The 14,763-nt window shown below is 42.2% G+C and overlaps 6 protein-coding genes across 6 annotated transcripts; 2 read left to right on the top strand and 4 right to left on the bottom strand.

Annotated features, from left to right (window-relative positions):
• Positions 1-1,674: 1,674 nt before the first annotated feature.
• Positions 1,675-2,764, bottom strand: EAF01_009733 (uncharacterized protein; the record flags this gene model as incomplete). Its single annotated transcript, XM_038917989.1, has 3 exons — positions 1,675-2,005; positions 2,062-2,518; positions 2,575-2,764. 3 exons carry the CDS (start codon positions 2,762-2,764, stop codon positions 1,675-1,677), a joined length of 978 nt encoding a protein of 325 aa, XP_038766798.1.
• A 1,132-nt stretch (positions 2,765-3,896) lies between these two features.
• Positions 3,897-5,673, bottom strand: EAF01_009734 (uncharacterized protein; the record flags this gene model as incomplete). Its single annotated transcript, XM_038917990.1, has 3 exons — positions 3,897-4,913; positions 4,964-5,294; positions 5,345-5,673. The coding sequence occupies 3 exons, from the start codon at positions 5,671-5,673 to the stop codon at positions 3,897-3,899; spliced, it is 1,677 nt and encodes a 558-aa protein (XP_038766799.1).
• An 849-nt stretch (positions 5,674-6,522) lies between these two features.
• On the top strand, positions 6,523-7,097 carry EAF01_009735 (uncharacterized protein; the record flags this gene model as incomplete). The annotated part of the gene is given in 2 exon segments (XM_038917991.1): positions 6,523-6,620; positions 6,632-7,097. 2 exon segments carry the CDS (start codon positions 6,523-6,525, stop codon positions 7,095-7,097), a joined length of 564 nt encoding a protein of 187 aa, XP_038766800.1.
• Positions 7,098-7,748: 651 nt separating this feature from the next.
• On the bottom strand, positions 7,749-8,451 carry EAF01_009736 (uncharacterized protein; the record flags this gene model as incomplete). The annotated part of the gene is made up of 4 exons (XM_038917992.1): positions 7,749-7,895; positions 7,943-8,233; positions 8,293-8,363; positions 8,418-8,451. 4 exons carry the CDS (start codon positions 8,449-8,451, stop codon positions 7,749-7,751), a joined length of 543 nt encoding a protein of 180 aa, XP_038766801.1.
• Positions 8,452-11,778: 3,327 nt separating this feature from the next.
• Positions 11,779-12,795, top strand: EAF01_009737 (uncharacterized protein; the record flags this gene model as incomplete). Its single annotated transcript, XM_038917993.1, has 4 exons — positions 11,779-11,993; positions 12,083-12,239; positions 12,353-12,488; positions 12,563-12,795. The coding sequence occupies 4 exons, from the start codon at positions 11,779-11,781 to the stop codon at positions 12,793-12,795; spliced, it is 741 nt and encodes a 246-aa protein (XP_038766802.1).
• Positions 12,796-13,179: 384 nt separating this feature from the next.
• EAF01_009738 (uncharacterized protein) lies at positions 13,180-14,472 on the bottom strand (the record flags this gene model as incomplete). Its single annotated transcript, XM_038917994.1, has 2 exons — positions 13,180-13,618; positions 13,820-14,472. 2 exons carry the CDS (start codon positions 14,470-14,472, stop codon positions 13,180-13,182), a joined length of 1,092 nt encoding a protein of 363 aa, XP_038766803.1.
• Between the last annotated feature and the right edge of the window lie 291 nt (positions 14,473-14,763).

The following is a 14,763-nucleotide window of genomic DNA, read 5'->3' on the forward strand; positions in this document are numbered from 1 at the left end:
AACAAGAACCCGGATCAGACGTACCCTTCTGGAAACAGAAGTGGATCGCACCTGCAGAGGAGCGAACAGCCCCTGGCATTGAAGTTAAATTGCTAAATTCGGTTGCGACGATCACGCCGCTCAAATAGTCCCTTATCTTAGCACGTCTAAATACCCTTAGGGAGGTTCAAGACAGACGTTAATTGATATAAATAAATAAATAAATAAATAAATAAATAAGGAATTGTTTAACATCATTTAGATTAGACTTCGGTGATTACTTCATTCAAAATCTAACTCAAAGTATAAGCCATAATAACAAAAATCTTCATTACTATTGTTCGAGCTTTTTTATAGATAAGTCGATATACTTCGTTGATATTCAAATCATGGCATCTAAAATTCCTTAATTATTCTTTTAGAAAAAGCTTTCTTAGAAATATACACTCAAAGTAGGATATACGAGAGTTGATTAATCGAATCAAAAACTATGATTTCGATTATAGAAACAGTAAGAATATCGAAATTGAGGGATATTAAAGCACCTTCAAGCGATTCTCAACTTGCCCTATCAATTGATATCCTATGACATAAGACTGTTTGAAATTTGAAATTCTATTTCTTCTGAGACCTGAAGATTATAATATTTTCTATACTGATTCCTGATAACAGTGAACAAAAAAACTCGCTTCGAAAAGCTCTCGTAGATGTCTGTCTAAGATATTCACCCGCAATATGAGCTCTTGAAAAGAGCTCCAATATCTTATCTAATGCCATATCCACGTTTGCCAATGGCTACCATCACATTTGGAGATGTTCCTAGGCGTATAATATTACTCATATCTTTCAGAGCACAACTATCACCAAGAGTAACACGGCTTGGAAGATTCCTAGCAGTATTGTGAGAGTATTGAGCCCTGATGATTTGAAACCTAGTTACAATAGAACTATGCATATCCTATGTCATAGGCATAGTAATATGCATAGTAATGTGCATGTTTAATTGTACTTATCAAAACATAATGTTTGATAGTCTTAGCAATAGGATTGTAAATATCGAATCGACATCTGCACGCATTTTGTTCACTGAATGAATTGGTGGCGTGGCAACCTGAACTGACCATCGCCCTTAAATTATATGGAAGTTAAGTTGCCTAATATGGCTTAAATGAAGTCGTCTTGATTTTCTTTCCTCCGAACCTCTAATACATGAGGAGGGGGCGAGGGATTTCAAAGGTGGCGATTATTTGTATGACATTTTGTCAAGTCACTAGATTCACTTGAATTGACCTGTTGGCAAAGGTAATCTGAAATTATGGACAGAAATTGACGTGCAACTTGTGAAAACGGCCAAATCGCAACCCTACTTAGCAACGAATTTGTGAAATCGATGAAAGAAAAACTATTTGCTAAAGCTGATGGCAACACGCGTAAAATATTAATGCTCACGTATGATCTAGTATTCAAAATGACTTTACTAAGCAAAAGCTTAGATAGACTAACCCAATAAAGGTATAGAGTCAATCTTCCGTGCTTTTTCTGGAATATAAATCTTGGCACGGGCCTGATATGAGGCCGGTAGTAATCCAGCTATTTCACGAATCCATCCAGACCCATCATCTATTCCATTCCCCTCCAGTTCAGGATCTCTCTCTATTTATGTCGCTTAAGCACCCATCAATCCCGCCTACTCGCTTAACCCAGGTGCACCTTTTCCATCTTTGAAACTTCAATTTTATCACCACTTGACCATTCGCGAACATCCTTCTCTGATGTCCCAACCTTTACTGAAGTCATAGGTATCAGTTCTCTCACTGGAGTTTCCATCATTCTCGGCGACCGGCAAGAAATCGTCTCAATGATCGCTTCGAGTAACGGTCGGCAGCGCAGTAGACACGCGCAAATCAGGTATGCAGCAGGTTGTAACTGCAGCCAGAGGAGTGATTCTCCTCCTACGTATGTAACATCTGGCAGGTGTTGTATCCGCAAGAACACCGAGACGCGGACTGCACAGACTACCATACCGCTGCGCGCCAAGATCGTTAGTATTGGTATCTATTAGGGAGGATTAAAAAGACTTACAATCCACCAATAATGAATTCTACCGCCAACTCAATCTTGAATCTCAGAGAAACATTGAGTTTCCAAACCACCGGAACCGGAATCAAAAATATTACAATATCAGTGACGATGCTAGGCACCGTTGCCCAGGTCAGTACAACCATATTATCGATACACCGACGAGATTTCCTCGGCCCTATTTTGAACGCATCGGAGATTGGTACGCATTGGAAGATGGCTATTGCTTCGAGAACGATGATGAATGCGTAGACTGCGTATGTTGCGCCTTTTATTGCATGATTCGTGAGTTTGGATGTGATGAATAGTCGTTTGTAGAGAAACAGAATGGCTAGTTTGGGGATACTGAGAGCGAGGATGTTTATGATATCGACAGCGTAGAGAACTTTCAGTCCGATGACTAATTTGGCGGGTTGAATCCAGAGGAGATGGTGACCCATGTCGGCGAGATATACCGCAACTGTGGAGGATATGAGTAAATTGAATGTTTGGAAGGGTTATAAAGGCGATACGCACCCGGACATAATGCAGCTAGAGATAGATTCAGAAATAATGATACAATAATAAGATGATCATCTAGTCCCCAGATTGGCGGAAATTTTGTTAGTAGTCGTGAAAGAGATCGGGCTATTACGAAAACGATTTGGAGAGAAGATAATATGATCGAGGATAAGATAATAGCCATGCTTGAGGATTCGGGACTCATCCCATCGGCTATCAGCTGTCTTGTAGGATCTAGAGAGTGCATGGCAATGAATTTGTTCTTGAATTTGTCCTCGAAGAGGAGGTAGGACAGATTTATATGTAGACTTCGGAGAAAGAAGTGTAAAATAGATTTCCATGGATAGGAGAACTGTGAAATACAGAAGATAGGAGCCTAGGTTAATCTTCATGTCACATTCACGAACCTTGTTTCCGGCTCCGGACCTCGTGCTGACTTGCTTTGAAAGTGAATCATAAACTTGGGACGATAGCATACAGAAAAATGAATGACGACAGTCTGTTCACCGACTTCTTGGCAACAGTGCAATGTTAAAAATATAGTTGTAACTTCTCCACACCTGCAATGATATGCTGGAGTGGAATGGACCCTTCGTTCCACTTCAATATCAGTGTAATCTTGTATAAAAACCATAGTTAACATTCAATCGTGTATCGGGTGGTGTTGCCATATCATCACGTTCTGCAAACCTGACACCATGAAATACTTGAAAACTTTGCAACAATCTTCCTCAATAATAATTCAATTTAGCTCGAGGATTAGGAAAGAATCCTTAAACATCTCACTGATTGTCAAAGTTCGATGTCCATTTTAATAGTCACATAAAAGAGCAAAATGACATTTGAACTTGCGAATTTCTTCATGCAACATAAGACCACAAGAAGAGATTGGAGTATACAAGAATGGTATTCAGATGCTTTGCATCAGGTTCTAAAATATACAAAATAGTGACTTCGGCTCATAAAGATCGGTTATGCTCCATCTTGCCAAGCATCGGTTCGTGGGAGGTGAAACTATACCAGAATCGTATGCATCCCATGGAACCGCTTGTTGGCCATACATCCGTATAATCAAAGACGTTAAAACGGATAGAATGGGAGCTTGATGTTAGAGCTTTTGCCTATTTGAATGCAAGCTTGGTTGTGTTGAACGGGCTCCCTTGGCACATGCCGTTAAGTTGTATGAACACCTGCCAGCACCTTGCACTAGTTTACGGATAAGGCGGAGGTCACAGTAGACGTGGTCGGTTCGTGAGAGACGGCGAGGAATTGTACCTGATCTTGTAGATGGTATGGAATTTATTCGGGCTTTTCGGGTATTTCGAATCTGTTCCTGCTCATGTAGCCCCAGCCGGCCGAGCAATTCCAGTTAAATTAACGACTCCTCCACTTGTGTATCCACCGCCGCCACCCGTAACCCAGCCCGGTACTTCATTACCGTGTCCGTCTTTCTCAGCTCTATCTTTGATAACTTCCCAAACTGGTGGGAACCCTGCATTCAATGGTCCACCCCTCTGTTTTGCCCCCAAAATCGCAAACTTGCCCTGTATATGACTAATAAACCCCCTCAATAGTCCTTGTTGTACTAAACTTGCAACGATTGCTTCAACATCCAACATTTCTGGCATTTTGCTTCCCCAAATCACCCCATCATTAGGCGAAAGTTTCACCACGCCTGGAGGTTTTACCAGGTCTTCTGCTGTTATAAACATTGTATTTGTGTGTGTGCGACCCGACTGCATAAAAGCGGCAGAATCGGCAGGCCTCTGCCAGCCCTCAAGGACTTTCTGGCAATACTGCGCAGCTGTGACCAAATCGGCAAGATTTAGAGTCGGTGCTTTCTTAGAATTGGGGTCGAACGGCCACTGGTATGTCAAACATAAAACGCGTCGTGCAAGTGAACGCCACACGTATGTTTCGCAACGATACAGCAATGGCAGAAGAATTTCCTTGTCGAACAACCATTTTTCATTTCCACCCTCTGGACCCAATGAACGCTTGAAAGCAGCCAAATTCCCCAATTTGATAGCCTTGACAATTGGTGTAAATCTTTCAAGGACCCCAGCAGCCTCGGGACGCGACATAAAAGACCGAGATGGAAATCGACCGAGTATCATGTTAGATGATATCAAGTAAATTAGAATCAGACGTCGCTGGTTGATGCACTGTGCATGACACTGGTCATAAGCAGCTTGAAGACAGCACTGCGCGAGGTAAAAGTGGGTATTCGAGAAGAAGTATCGGCCAAGATAATAAAGATATGTTACTCGTTGACTTGCGGGGTAAAGCTCCAATGGTGGAGAGTGTTGGGTAATATTCGTGATGAGTTGATTCGCCAATCGTGTTTTCCGGCACTACGTGACGATTCAGCATTATTCCATGGATCGATTGGAGGCGACCATACTTGAAAGAAGAGTTTCAAAGCCAGATTCGCGAATGAATATATTCCGACTTTCTTCCCCTCTGGCTTTCCATCTGACCCAACCCCATTCCTATTCGTAGTCCTTTCCGTCAAACAAACTGTAAAAGCACGCTGTATTGTTTCTGCAGTTCCTTCTACTAAAGTCTTTCGCGTCTCTCCAGCATCGACATCGGCAACTCTTCGCAATCTTCTGGTGAGATCCGGTCTCTTGTCGAGTGTCATTGCAAGTTTCGCGAGGGCAGTCGATAATTGAATGGCCGTCGGAAGCATCACTATCCCATATGTCGGATTGGATAAAGCTGCTAGACAAGTACTATGCGCATCCCATTAGTATGTTGGCTGAAAACAAGAGAGCTCATTTACCTTGCTAAAACGGTGAGCTGTGAGTGCGTTTCCAACAAATCCTCGAAATTGACATCCCTCCAGAACTCCAAGTAGTCCTTCATGAAAGCCAAAAAGCCCGGCCAAACGTTACCATCCTCATAACTTGCGTTGGGGTCGTCTGGCAGGAGTTTCGCGATATGGCGTTCGAGTGCAGTGCTATTTTGAAATGTCGCCTTCAATTCTCGACCAAGCTGAAAATAATGATCGGGAAGAGGGGGTTCGACTCGAAGCCATAACTGTAAGCTTATTCCATCCTTTGCCCTGAGGAATTTCAGAATAGACTCGAGGAACTCTTCGAGAATAGCCATGACTTGAGACGTCGATATCACGGATAGAGGTGGTAATAAGCGGTGATTCGGATATGTGACGTGCAATCTTGCCGACTATAATATTTAAATCGACTTCTTATTCATTTCGAATCAATCGGCAATCCTAAACAATTATGTGAGGTTTAAATAATATATAATTGAAGCAATTATCATCGGTCATTGATGTTTTGGTACAGTCTTAGCTCAAGGCTGCGTGGAGCTGTAGCCAACCGTAGATCTCAATTCTAGTCTTGCATGAGCTAGCGGCCGCAGTAATTGATAGCCTCGTTTAAAGTGGCGGTGCATTGTGGCTCTTTTACTTCCATTATATCTTCAGACATCAACAAACTCAATGCCACACATCAACTCAAATCATTGATATATTCTTGATGATATCTGAAGATACATACTTAATTGAGGTTTTCGAGGAGCTTCAAGAATTTATATTGACAGACATAAAATGATCACTTTGGCCAAGGCAGGGGCAATGCTACTCAAATCAATCGATACATCGCTGGATATCTAACGAACGGTGTTTAGAGATCCTGCATATGCTACAACAACTCTTCTCGATATGTAACCACGAGCGGATACTAGACATTGCATAATGCTCATATGTCAAGGAAAGCGTGTGGTCCGCGCTCACCTCGTACATTCACCAATAGTATGTATCTTGCTCCAGGGTCGTAGTACGACTAGGCAGCAAATATACACTGCCCAGAAGGACAGATCAATTATTCTCAGGTATATAATGCACGAAGCACCACGGCTCAAGTGATTTCCAATAAGAAATTGGATTGAGAACTACGAAACCTACGGCCTCTTGCCCTTCGAACTTCATGCAACATCATGGTGTGCATGCTTTGGCGCGTCCTTCGTTTGAATGGCATGCCTATCGTCGACGGCCCTCATTCTCGATCGTCAAATGTACGAGCACCATATCGCTTGTATGAATCAGCACTGATTCTCACGATTATGCTGAATCTATTGAGATGTTATATACTCAGAATCTGTTCCGGGTAGAGCAGAACGATCTGATGGATGTATCTTTTGTATTGAAACAAACTTTTACCGGTATCACTGCCTTACGCGTGAAATGGCTGTGTCAAAGCTTTCGCACACCTCTGGCTGTATCGGCCAACAACAAGTATGGTCATTACTACTATATGCAATGGGTCGATGCATGGAACATAATACCTGCCATGGGGAATATCAAACACTTGTACGTTGAGCTACGCTTATTGCTCGCAACTGAATGGCTGAATGAGGCCAATGAGGCGATATTGTTGGAACCAATCGCAAAGATCACTTCACTCAAGGGATTTGTTATTCACTTTATTCTCTTCTCTGAGCGACGGTCTTCCGTCACATGGCAAAAGCTGCCCTGCGAACTTCTCTACGGTAATCTACAAGAGACATCTTAATTTTATGAATAGTGATCCGAAGCTGGGCGCACAATTCAAGTGTGGAGCATCATCAAATCTATGGTGTTCTTGATAAGATAGAAGCTAATTGATTGATCAGGCTGAATCCTGAGTTTTTAGCAGGAATCGAGATGCCCTAGTACCAGACCTTATCTCTAATTCCCGCGCTGATTATGACCTGTGCATCCAAATATTCGACAGAAACTCTTCAGTGCAGGTAAACTGAATGTCTGGCAACAACTCATTCCACTCGTTAGATGCGTCCTAACCACGACATTAAAGTGCTAAAATGAAGGCTGAAAAATAGCTCTGTGAAAAGGCGTCTCTATGATCCTCCGGAACCGCCGGGTGAGCGATGACGGGGAACTAGGGAGATGCAAATACCCCTTTTTCTAAGTCAGTCTTTTCTACTGATTCTACTGATTCTACTGATTCTACGACGAAACTTTGTCCTACAGAGAATAGCGTTAGTGAAAACTTCGTAAGCATAGTTAGATAATGAGACAAACCTCTGATTTTCTCACAGAGCCCAATGAAGTCTAAAACAGAAATTTGATTGGCACGAACTCCGCTGACTTCTGGCCATGCGTCCTGGTAGTCTACTGCTTTGCTGATGACTCTTGCCAAGTCTTGTACGGCGGTCAAAGTGATTTAGGCCTTTGTATCTTTTCGGATGATAGCTCTGCAGTTCTCAACATCTATCGGCATTGGAAAGATTTGCATGAATCTTGCGGAGGGATGCGGGTAACTGAAGTAATTCAAGAACACTCCACACTGAAATAAAGTAAATTCCAAGACCTGTCGCAAAGATTAGCACTGTGAATGAGGATATTGGAACAACAAACCTTTCTCTCCTTATTTATCTCTTGGACATGATCATATACTCGAGCTTTCCCCTCATATGCAGGGAATTCGCAATGACTTCTTGTAGCCCACTCACTTGGGGCAAAACGACCAACGCGAGCTTCGATACATGCATCAATCAGAGTCTTTTGAGCTTGATTATCTGGATCGTTGATGGTAACGATGAATGAGAGAACAGTATCAACTCCTTCGAGCGCATCTACAAGTGCTTTCTTGTCTAGATAATCTACGATGTCTACTGTGATTCCTTGGGTCGTCAAGTCAGGAACATTCTGGTTTGATATCAGCAGCTGATTGGTACTGCAATTGACCCGTGGAATCGCTTGCTTACTTTTCGGGAAACTACCTTGATCTCATGTTTACCCTCCGCTAGAAGTGCCTCCAAAACTTCCCGTCCAACATCTGCTGACGCATCAGCTCTTAACATTCAAAACTTTCAGACTATCCCCAATTCACTTCCGGCGCCACCAGCAAGTACGATTCTTACCATTTTGAGGGAACAGTTTGATAAATAGTCAAGTTCATCTGAGCGTCGTCTTCAATGCCCACATATACTTTGTAATAAGTGGAGCCATGACGTTTTGTGGGTCAGACTGGAACTGATAATGGTGGGCTCTACCTGATACCTTCGGCTATTTTGAAAAAGAAGACGACCCCTTTATCTCATCTCATCCTATTCTTGCAATTGGGGCATCATCAAGATGTTCCCAAGTTCCTACAGTCATTGGTCGATTCAGAATGGATATCTTAGACTTTGTTTACAATGCGACGTTTGTAAGAACATTAAATTATGCCGGTTGAAATCTAAACGTTTCGACGCAGTAAATGCCAGAATTTTGTTCAATTGGCTGCATGGTAGCGTGGTGAATGCCGCAATTCCATCCAAGCTACATAGTATATATCCAAACATTGGATGGATCGGGTTTTGCGGTATCAGTATTTAGTATTTTTACGCTCATGATATTTTGACAGTCTGATATTCCTATAAAGAAATATTTCTGTGATTAAACTTATGTGTTATGTCATAGGAGGTAGATATCTAGCCGAGTTTAGATAGAGCAAGTATATAGCCGATATCTACGGGATATGATTCGCTCACAGAGGCTTGAATTATGGAGCCAAAACAGCTTTCACTTATGAAGTCCAATTGCCATTCCATGTTCATTGATCATCGTATGGTCTCCTTGCTTTGGGTAGATTCAAATGTGATGGCAGCAGCCCACTATCCCGCAACCTTCTCCCGAGTTATCCAATTACCCCCGCAAACAAGCTTCATTTCGGTACTCAATAAGTCCAGCGAACTCGCACCAAGCTATCCCAGACTCATTTCTAGCTTTTCACGATTCCATTCAATGAAGTTCTCTTGGAAGGCATCCACTTTGTGAATTTTCAATCATATACACCGACCCGGTTTTCCCGTATCTGATTCAATCGGATATAGCCAAGAGTTAGTCAAATAAGATTGTATAGTATCTCTTTCTTGACTTGTATCAATCGTATTCTGAGTGAACATGTAGGCAAAGATACTGACAATATCCACTGTAAAATGCTAGACATCACTAATAGCAAAGTGGGATGATTCATGAATTATATATAGTCTCCCGCTGTCACCCACGTATTGATATCCTTATTCTCTGCTCGCATCTTGTATCTTATACTATAATGGTGTATATCAGTTCTTTCTCTGGCAAAGACTTTTGCTGTCCATTCAAGCTGTCAGCTCGAGTCCACATTAGAAGTCAAATTCAGATGCAGAATTAAGCAACAATACAACGAGTAGCAATCGTAAGTATTATTTAGAATTGTTCCAAGACAAAATTAACACATTCTAGTCAGAGGAATTATCAACGGAATCACACCCAATGTACGTCAATTTCTAGGTGTAGCCTTCGCCCAACCTCCCATAGGCAACTTGCGCTGGATGCTACCCAATGCACTCCCATCCAACCAGTCGTCCGCGATTGTTGATGCAACAGAATTTTGCCTGAATTGTCCACAATACGAAAGTACAATTCGCAGCATCTATAGCACCTACGTCCAAGAATTTCTCATTCGAGGACCAAGCGGCGAAGACTGTCTTACTTGAGTATCTGGGTCCCGCTTCACCCTCAACCAGGAGACAAGCTACCTGTTCTGATATACCTTTATGGTGGTGCACTTCAATCTGGAGGGTCTTCAGTACCCTATTAAAATCCTGCAAAATGGATTGAAAGAACACAATCTCATATCGTGGTTAGCAAGTCATCGTCTGAACACCATTTCGACGATATGCCGAATGTAGCATTATGGCTATCATGCGCTCCGCTTCTACTCATGCAAGATACTCTACCGTTCGAAATGCATTGTAAAATGTGCAATCTGTACATATTGCGGCTTTTTCACGATGAGGGGTTGGTTTTGAGACGCATCAAAGGAACCCAGGGAGTGTACGAAAGAATAGGTCATATAACATTGTGGGATTTTGCACAGTCAAATTTGGATGACAAAATGAATCATGCAGAAGAGAGCGCATATTTTCCGAGGGAGAAACACAATTTTGATACAGATGAGCATGTCATAGTTTTAGTTTAGTCATGCATTGACTAGTTGATAACTGCCAAGGAGGGAAGTCAACTAATTCCAAAATGCAGCGATATGGAACGCAAGATGTGCTGATAGAAACAGGCTTACACATGGCGAATTCGAGGATCAAAGATGGTGTCTGAGCTCGATAATGGTGACATCTCTTTTGCTGAGAATGTTTCTAGGAATTCATCACTTCGGGGAGGGAATCTTAGCTCGTTTCGTGAAGTAGTGTAGAGTGTCCATACTCAACATGGCGGATAGCTCTTGTGGCGGTAGTGAACTCGTAGCTAAAAGCTTACTCTTATCCCAAGCAAATTTCAAAGCATTGCTATGGCATGTGATGAATTTGAGTGAATGTTAAAGGTAGGCAGTGCAGGTGACTACAAGTAGAATCACCTTGATTTATAACAAGTTTGTGTGCGGACCGATACACGATAGGGGTGGAAATTTTCAAATCGGGACCAAGGCACCCTTTGCCGCAAGAATCTGGAACTTCGATACATATCACGGGCGGACTACAGCAGAGAATATCTCATATCACTGGCTAAAACTTGTCGGCCATAATAATAAGAATAGTAAGAATGATATTTCACCTGAAATCTTCAACACAGAATTAAGCGGACCCCTTATTAGAGTATCTTTTCAGGTCGAACTCACACAATAATCGGGAAGAATAAGTATATGATATTAACAAACTGAATTCTCGCAATTTCTCTTCCATCAATGGGAAACATGACACTGAAGCACAAAGACTTCGACTCAACCTGAAGAGGTCTGTTCTCCCTTGAAGTCAAATTGCGACATATCAACCAAACACCAAAACACACTACCCGCCCCGCCGTTCCGAAATGCCGGCTGAAGATGAAACCTGCACAATAATGACCGTCTTGGCAACAATCTCAACGGTATCTCTATATTAGCATTATATTAAAACATCCCACTTAATCTATTATCCCCGGATTTAGGAGAATTCGCACCCATGCTTCTGGGGCATCTATATTGAATGTTTAATTTAGCCCCCACTACCCCGGATTCTCATTGATATATCAGATTGTGTGTAGTTCTTCGACGGTCACAAGATTCAATTGATACTACCACACTAGAAACCAAGCTATCTTCATCACTCATTCTTTATTGACCCTATAAACCAATCTAATATATAACTCCCTCAAATTCTCTCATCTGCTCGTTTCCTCTCCAACTCCCTCACCCACTCTCAATCTTCCAATTACCTTCCCTAATTTACATCATCATGCATCTCCTCTCCACCATCTTCCCCATTCTTTCCCTCATCCCCGCCGTCCTCTCTCATGGTTACGTCTCCGGAATTGTAGCAAACGGCGTCTACACTTCCGGTTGGCAAATCTCCTACTGGTACGATGTTGTGAACAAGGTTCCCTATCCACAAACCCCTGGTTGGTACGAGGAGGCATTGGATATTGGGTTTGTTGCGCCTGATCATTATTCGTATGTTTCTTTCTTTTTCTCTCTATACTTGCTTGCTCGCTCCGATTCTGTTAAAGGGAAAGACAAGGACTGATTCGTTCAACTCAAAGAACTTCCGATATAATATGTCATAAAAACGCAGTAAATGCAAACGTATCTGCTACTGTCGCTGCAGGAGGAACAGTCCAGTTCCAATGGACTACCTGGCCGCATAATATTGGGCCAGTGTTGACCTATGTGGCTAATTGTGGGGGAAGTTGCGCTACTGTATGTTACTCGCTTTCTCATTCCATTTTCTGCTTGAGGTATTATGATCTATATGAACCAGCCAATGTCTATGATCAAATATGAGGAAAAAAAAGATCGCTGATGAATACCAGGTCAACAAAGCCAATCTCAAATGGGTGAAAATCGATCAATCAGGTCTCAATTTCAGCACACAAGTATGGGCCACAGGAGCTCTAATGGCAAACAACAATACCTGGACAACCATTGTACCAAAGACACTTGCTGCTGGTATGTGAACTTATTATCTTCTCCCCCCCCCCCCTTTATATCCCTCAATACTCCCACAACTAACACCCCCACAGGCCACTACGTATTCCGCCACGAAATCATCGCGCTCCACGGTGCCACAACAGCCAACGGCGCGCAAAACTACCCCTTCTGCGTCAACGTCGATGTGACGGGCGCTGGAACAATGAATCCTGCGGGTGTGGTAGCGACAAGCTTTTATAAGGCGACTGATCCGGGGATTTTGTTCAATCCGTATGTAACGTTGAGTAGTTATACTATCCCAGGACCGGCTTTGTGGACTGGGTGAGTGATGACGGACGGATGTGAATTGTGGAGATGAAGGAAGGAGAAGGGGAATGGATTTTGGATGGGGTGATGCGTGGGGAATGTGATGTGAGTTTGATCAGGGGTTGTGGGGGGAATGAGAGGTGAATCATGACTGTTAGTTCGAGGAAAAGGACTGAATTAGATGTTCGTGTTTATAAATAGTTTGACGAATCGATTGAACTTGTACATACGCGAGTAAATCATACTTGATGAAGAGACATCAGACTTAGAAGTCATTATTTTGTCTACAAAAATAACTCTTCGAAACTTAACCTCTTTCATGGAGCTTGCAATATACCCAGTAATCTACGCCTAACTATCTCAAAATGACATTGAAATAGCTCAGCACATGTGAGTTACCATCTTAAAACTTGACATAAGCAACCCTGTGCTTGATAACCAAATTCACCTCTCTTTTCATACCAACCCACATCGTAGCTTCTCCCGAGTCGCAGTTTTCAACCTTCCAAACCCACGTAGGAGCACTCGGTGCCGTGTCACTGGGTTCCTCTTTCCCTATCCGTATACCTTGTACCAATTCCCCATTCTCCCCGGTAATCATTTTGTTCAACAGAGATATCCATCGATCCTGGTTTTGAACAAAGGATGAAGCGAAAAATTTGCCATACTCGCATTCGACTTTCAAACTTATCAATCTCTCGAATTTCGGCAATGAGTGTGTGAGAAACGTTTCGAATCCGCCGTGTTCGTAGGAGAACATCTTGCGAAGTGTTAGATGACGAAGGGAAGCATAAAGAAGAGACATTTGGCTTGGAATCTGTGATAATGGATTGAAGGTGGAACTGAGAGTTGTGTTAATTGCTGATTCTATGGTACAAATGCAAGTCGACAATCTGTGGCTTTCAGTGTCTGTAGAAAATCCAACATTCCAAAAGTATTGATTATCCAACGTGATGAATTCTCCATTTATTTTAGGAACTGAAAGCCTTTGATTGTCGACCTATGTTCCAGATTATCAAAGAGGATTTTCTGGAAAAACTCACGGTATAATCAGACGTAATTTCCGAAACATTCCACATACTTCTGGATCCGCCAACTTAAGAGTTCTTACAATATTATATGTGAATTGGTTGATAGAATGGAAAGTAATCTTTGCTTCAATATACAGATGCTGTGCGCCGTATATTTTTAGGGTTCTGAGGAAGACGGGTGTCTTGGATGCGGATTTCTTTTTCTTTTCAAAAGGTCTGAGAAGAGTGTATTCATAAATCATTTCTCTGACTTCTACAGGAAGGGCACTGAACCTAAATTGTGTTTTTCGCTTTTTTTCTGTGATATGAATTCGTGAGGTCGGGATAGGTTCAATCTCTTGACAATCTCGAAGAGTCAACAGTTCCAACGTCCATGCCTTTTTAGTCCAAAGATTGTTAAATTTGGATACTTCATTGAGGTGACCGAATCGACTGAGAGCTTCCACAGAATGGCGAGCGATTTGGACTTGAGGCTGATGAGCTTCATTCTCAATCGAACTGTCATGGTTGACCAGAAATCTTGTGTGTGTAGAATGAACACTTGTTTGGTGAAGTTTGGTTGCAGTATTTCCTGACGAATTGTTGATGGCGCCCGGTGAGTGAAGGGATGAGATAGCTGGTAGGAGTTGTGTTATTTTGACGCCGGTTGAATAGTTTCTGCTCATGGCCGATGGCATTCTATGGTAGGAAGTATCACATTGTGGTGCCATTTCCGACAGACTCAGGCCTATCTGAGATGACCTATTTTTGTGTAAAGTAATTCGCGAAGATATCGGCTTCTTCTAGATTTGATCTAAAAAGCGACAATTGAATTCTGAGGTGAGAAGAGGGAAACCTTGGATGTATGGAATGTGGGATTTTGGTTGCTCTTGTAGATGGAAGAATTGTTATGCACTCGATTTTTCGAAAATTACTACTCGTTTGTAGAAGAGATTTAAGAACTTTAAGAAATTCTA

The sequence above is a fragment of the Botrytis porri genome (genome assembly GCF_014898465.1).
Source record: "Botrytis porri strain MUCL 3234 chromosome Unknown BPOR_014, whole genome shotgun sequence".
Classification (NCBI taxonomy): Eukaryota; Fungi; Ascomycota; class Leotiomycetes; order Helotiales; family Sclerotiniaceae; genus Botrytis; species Botrytis porri.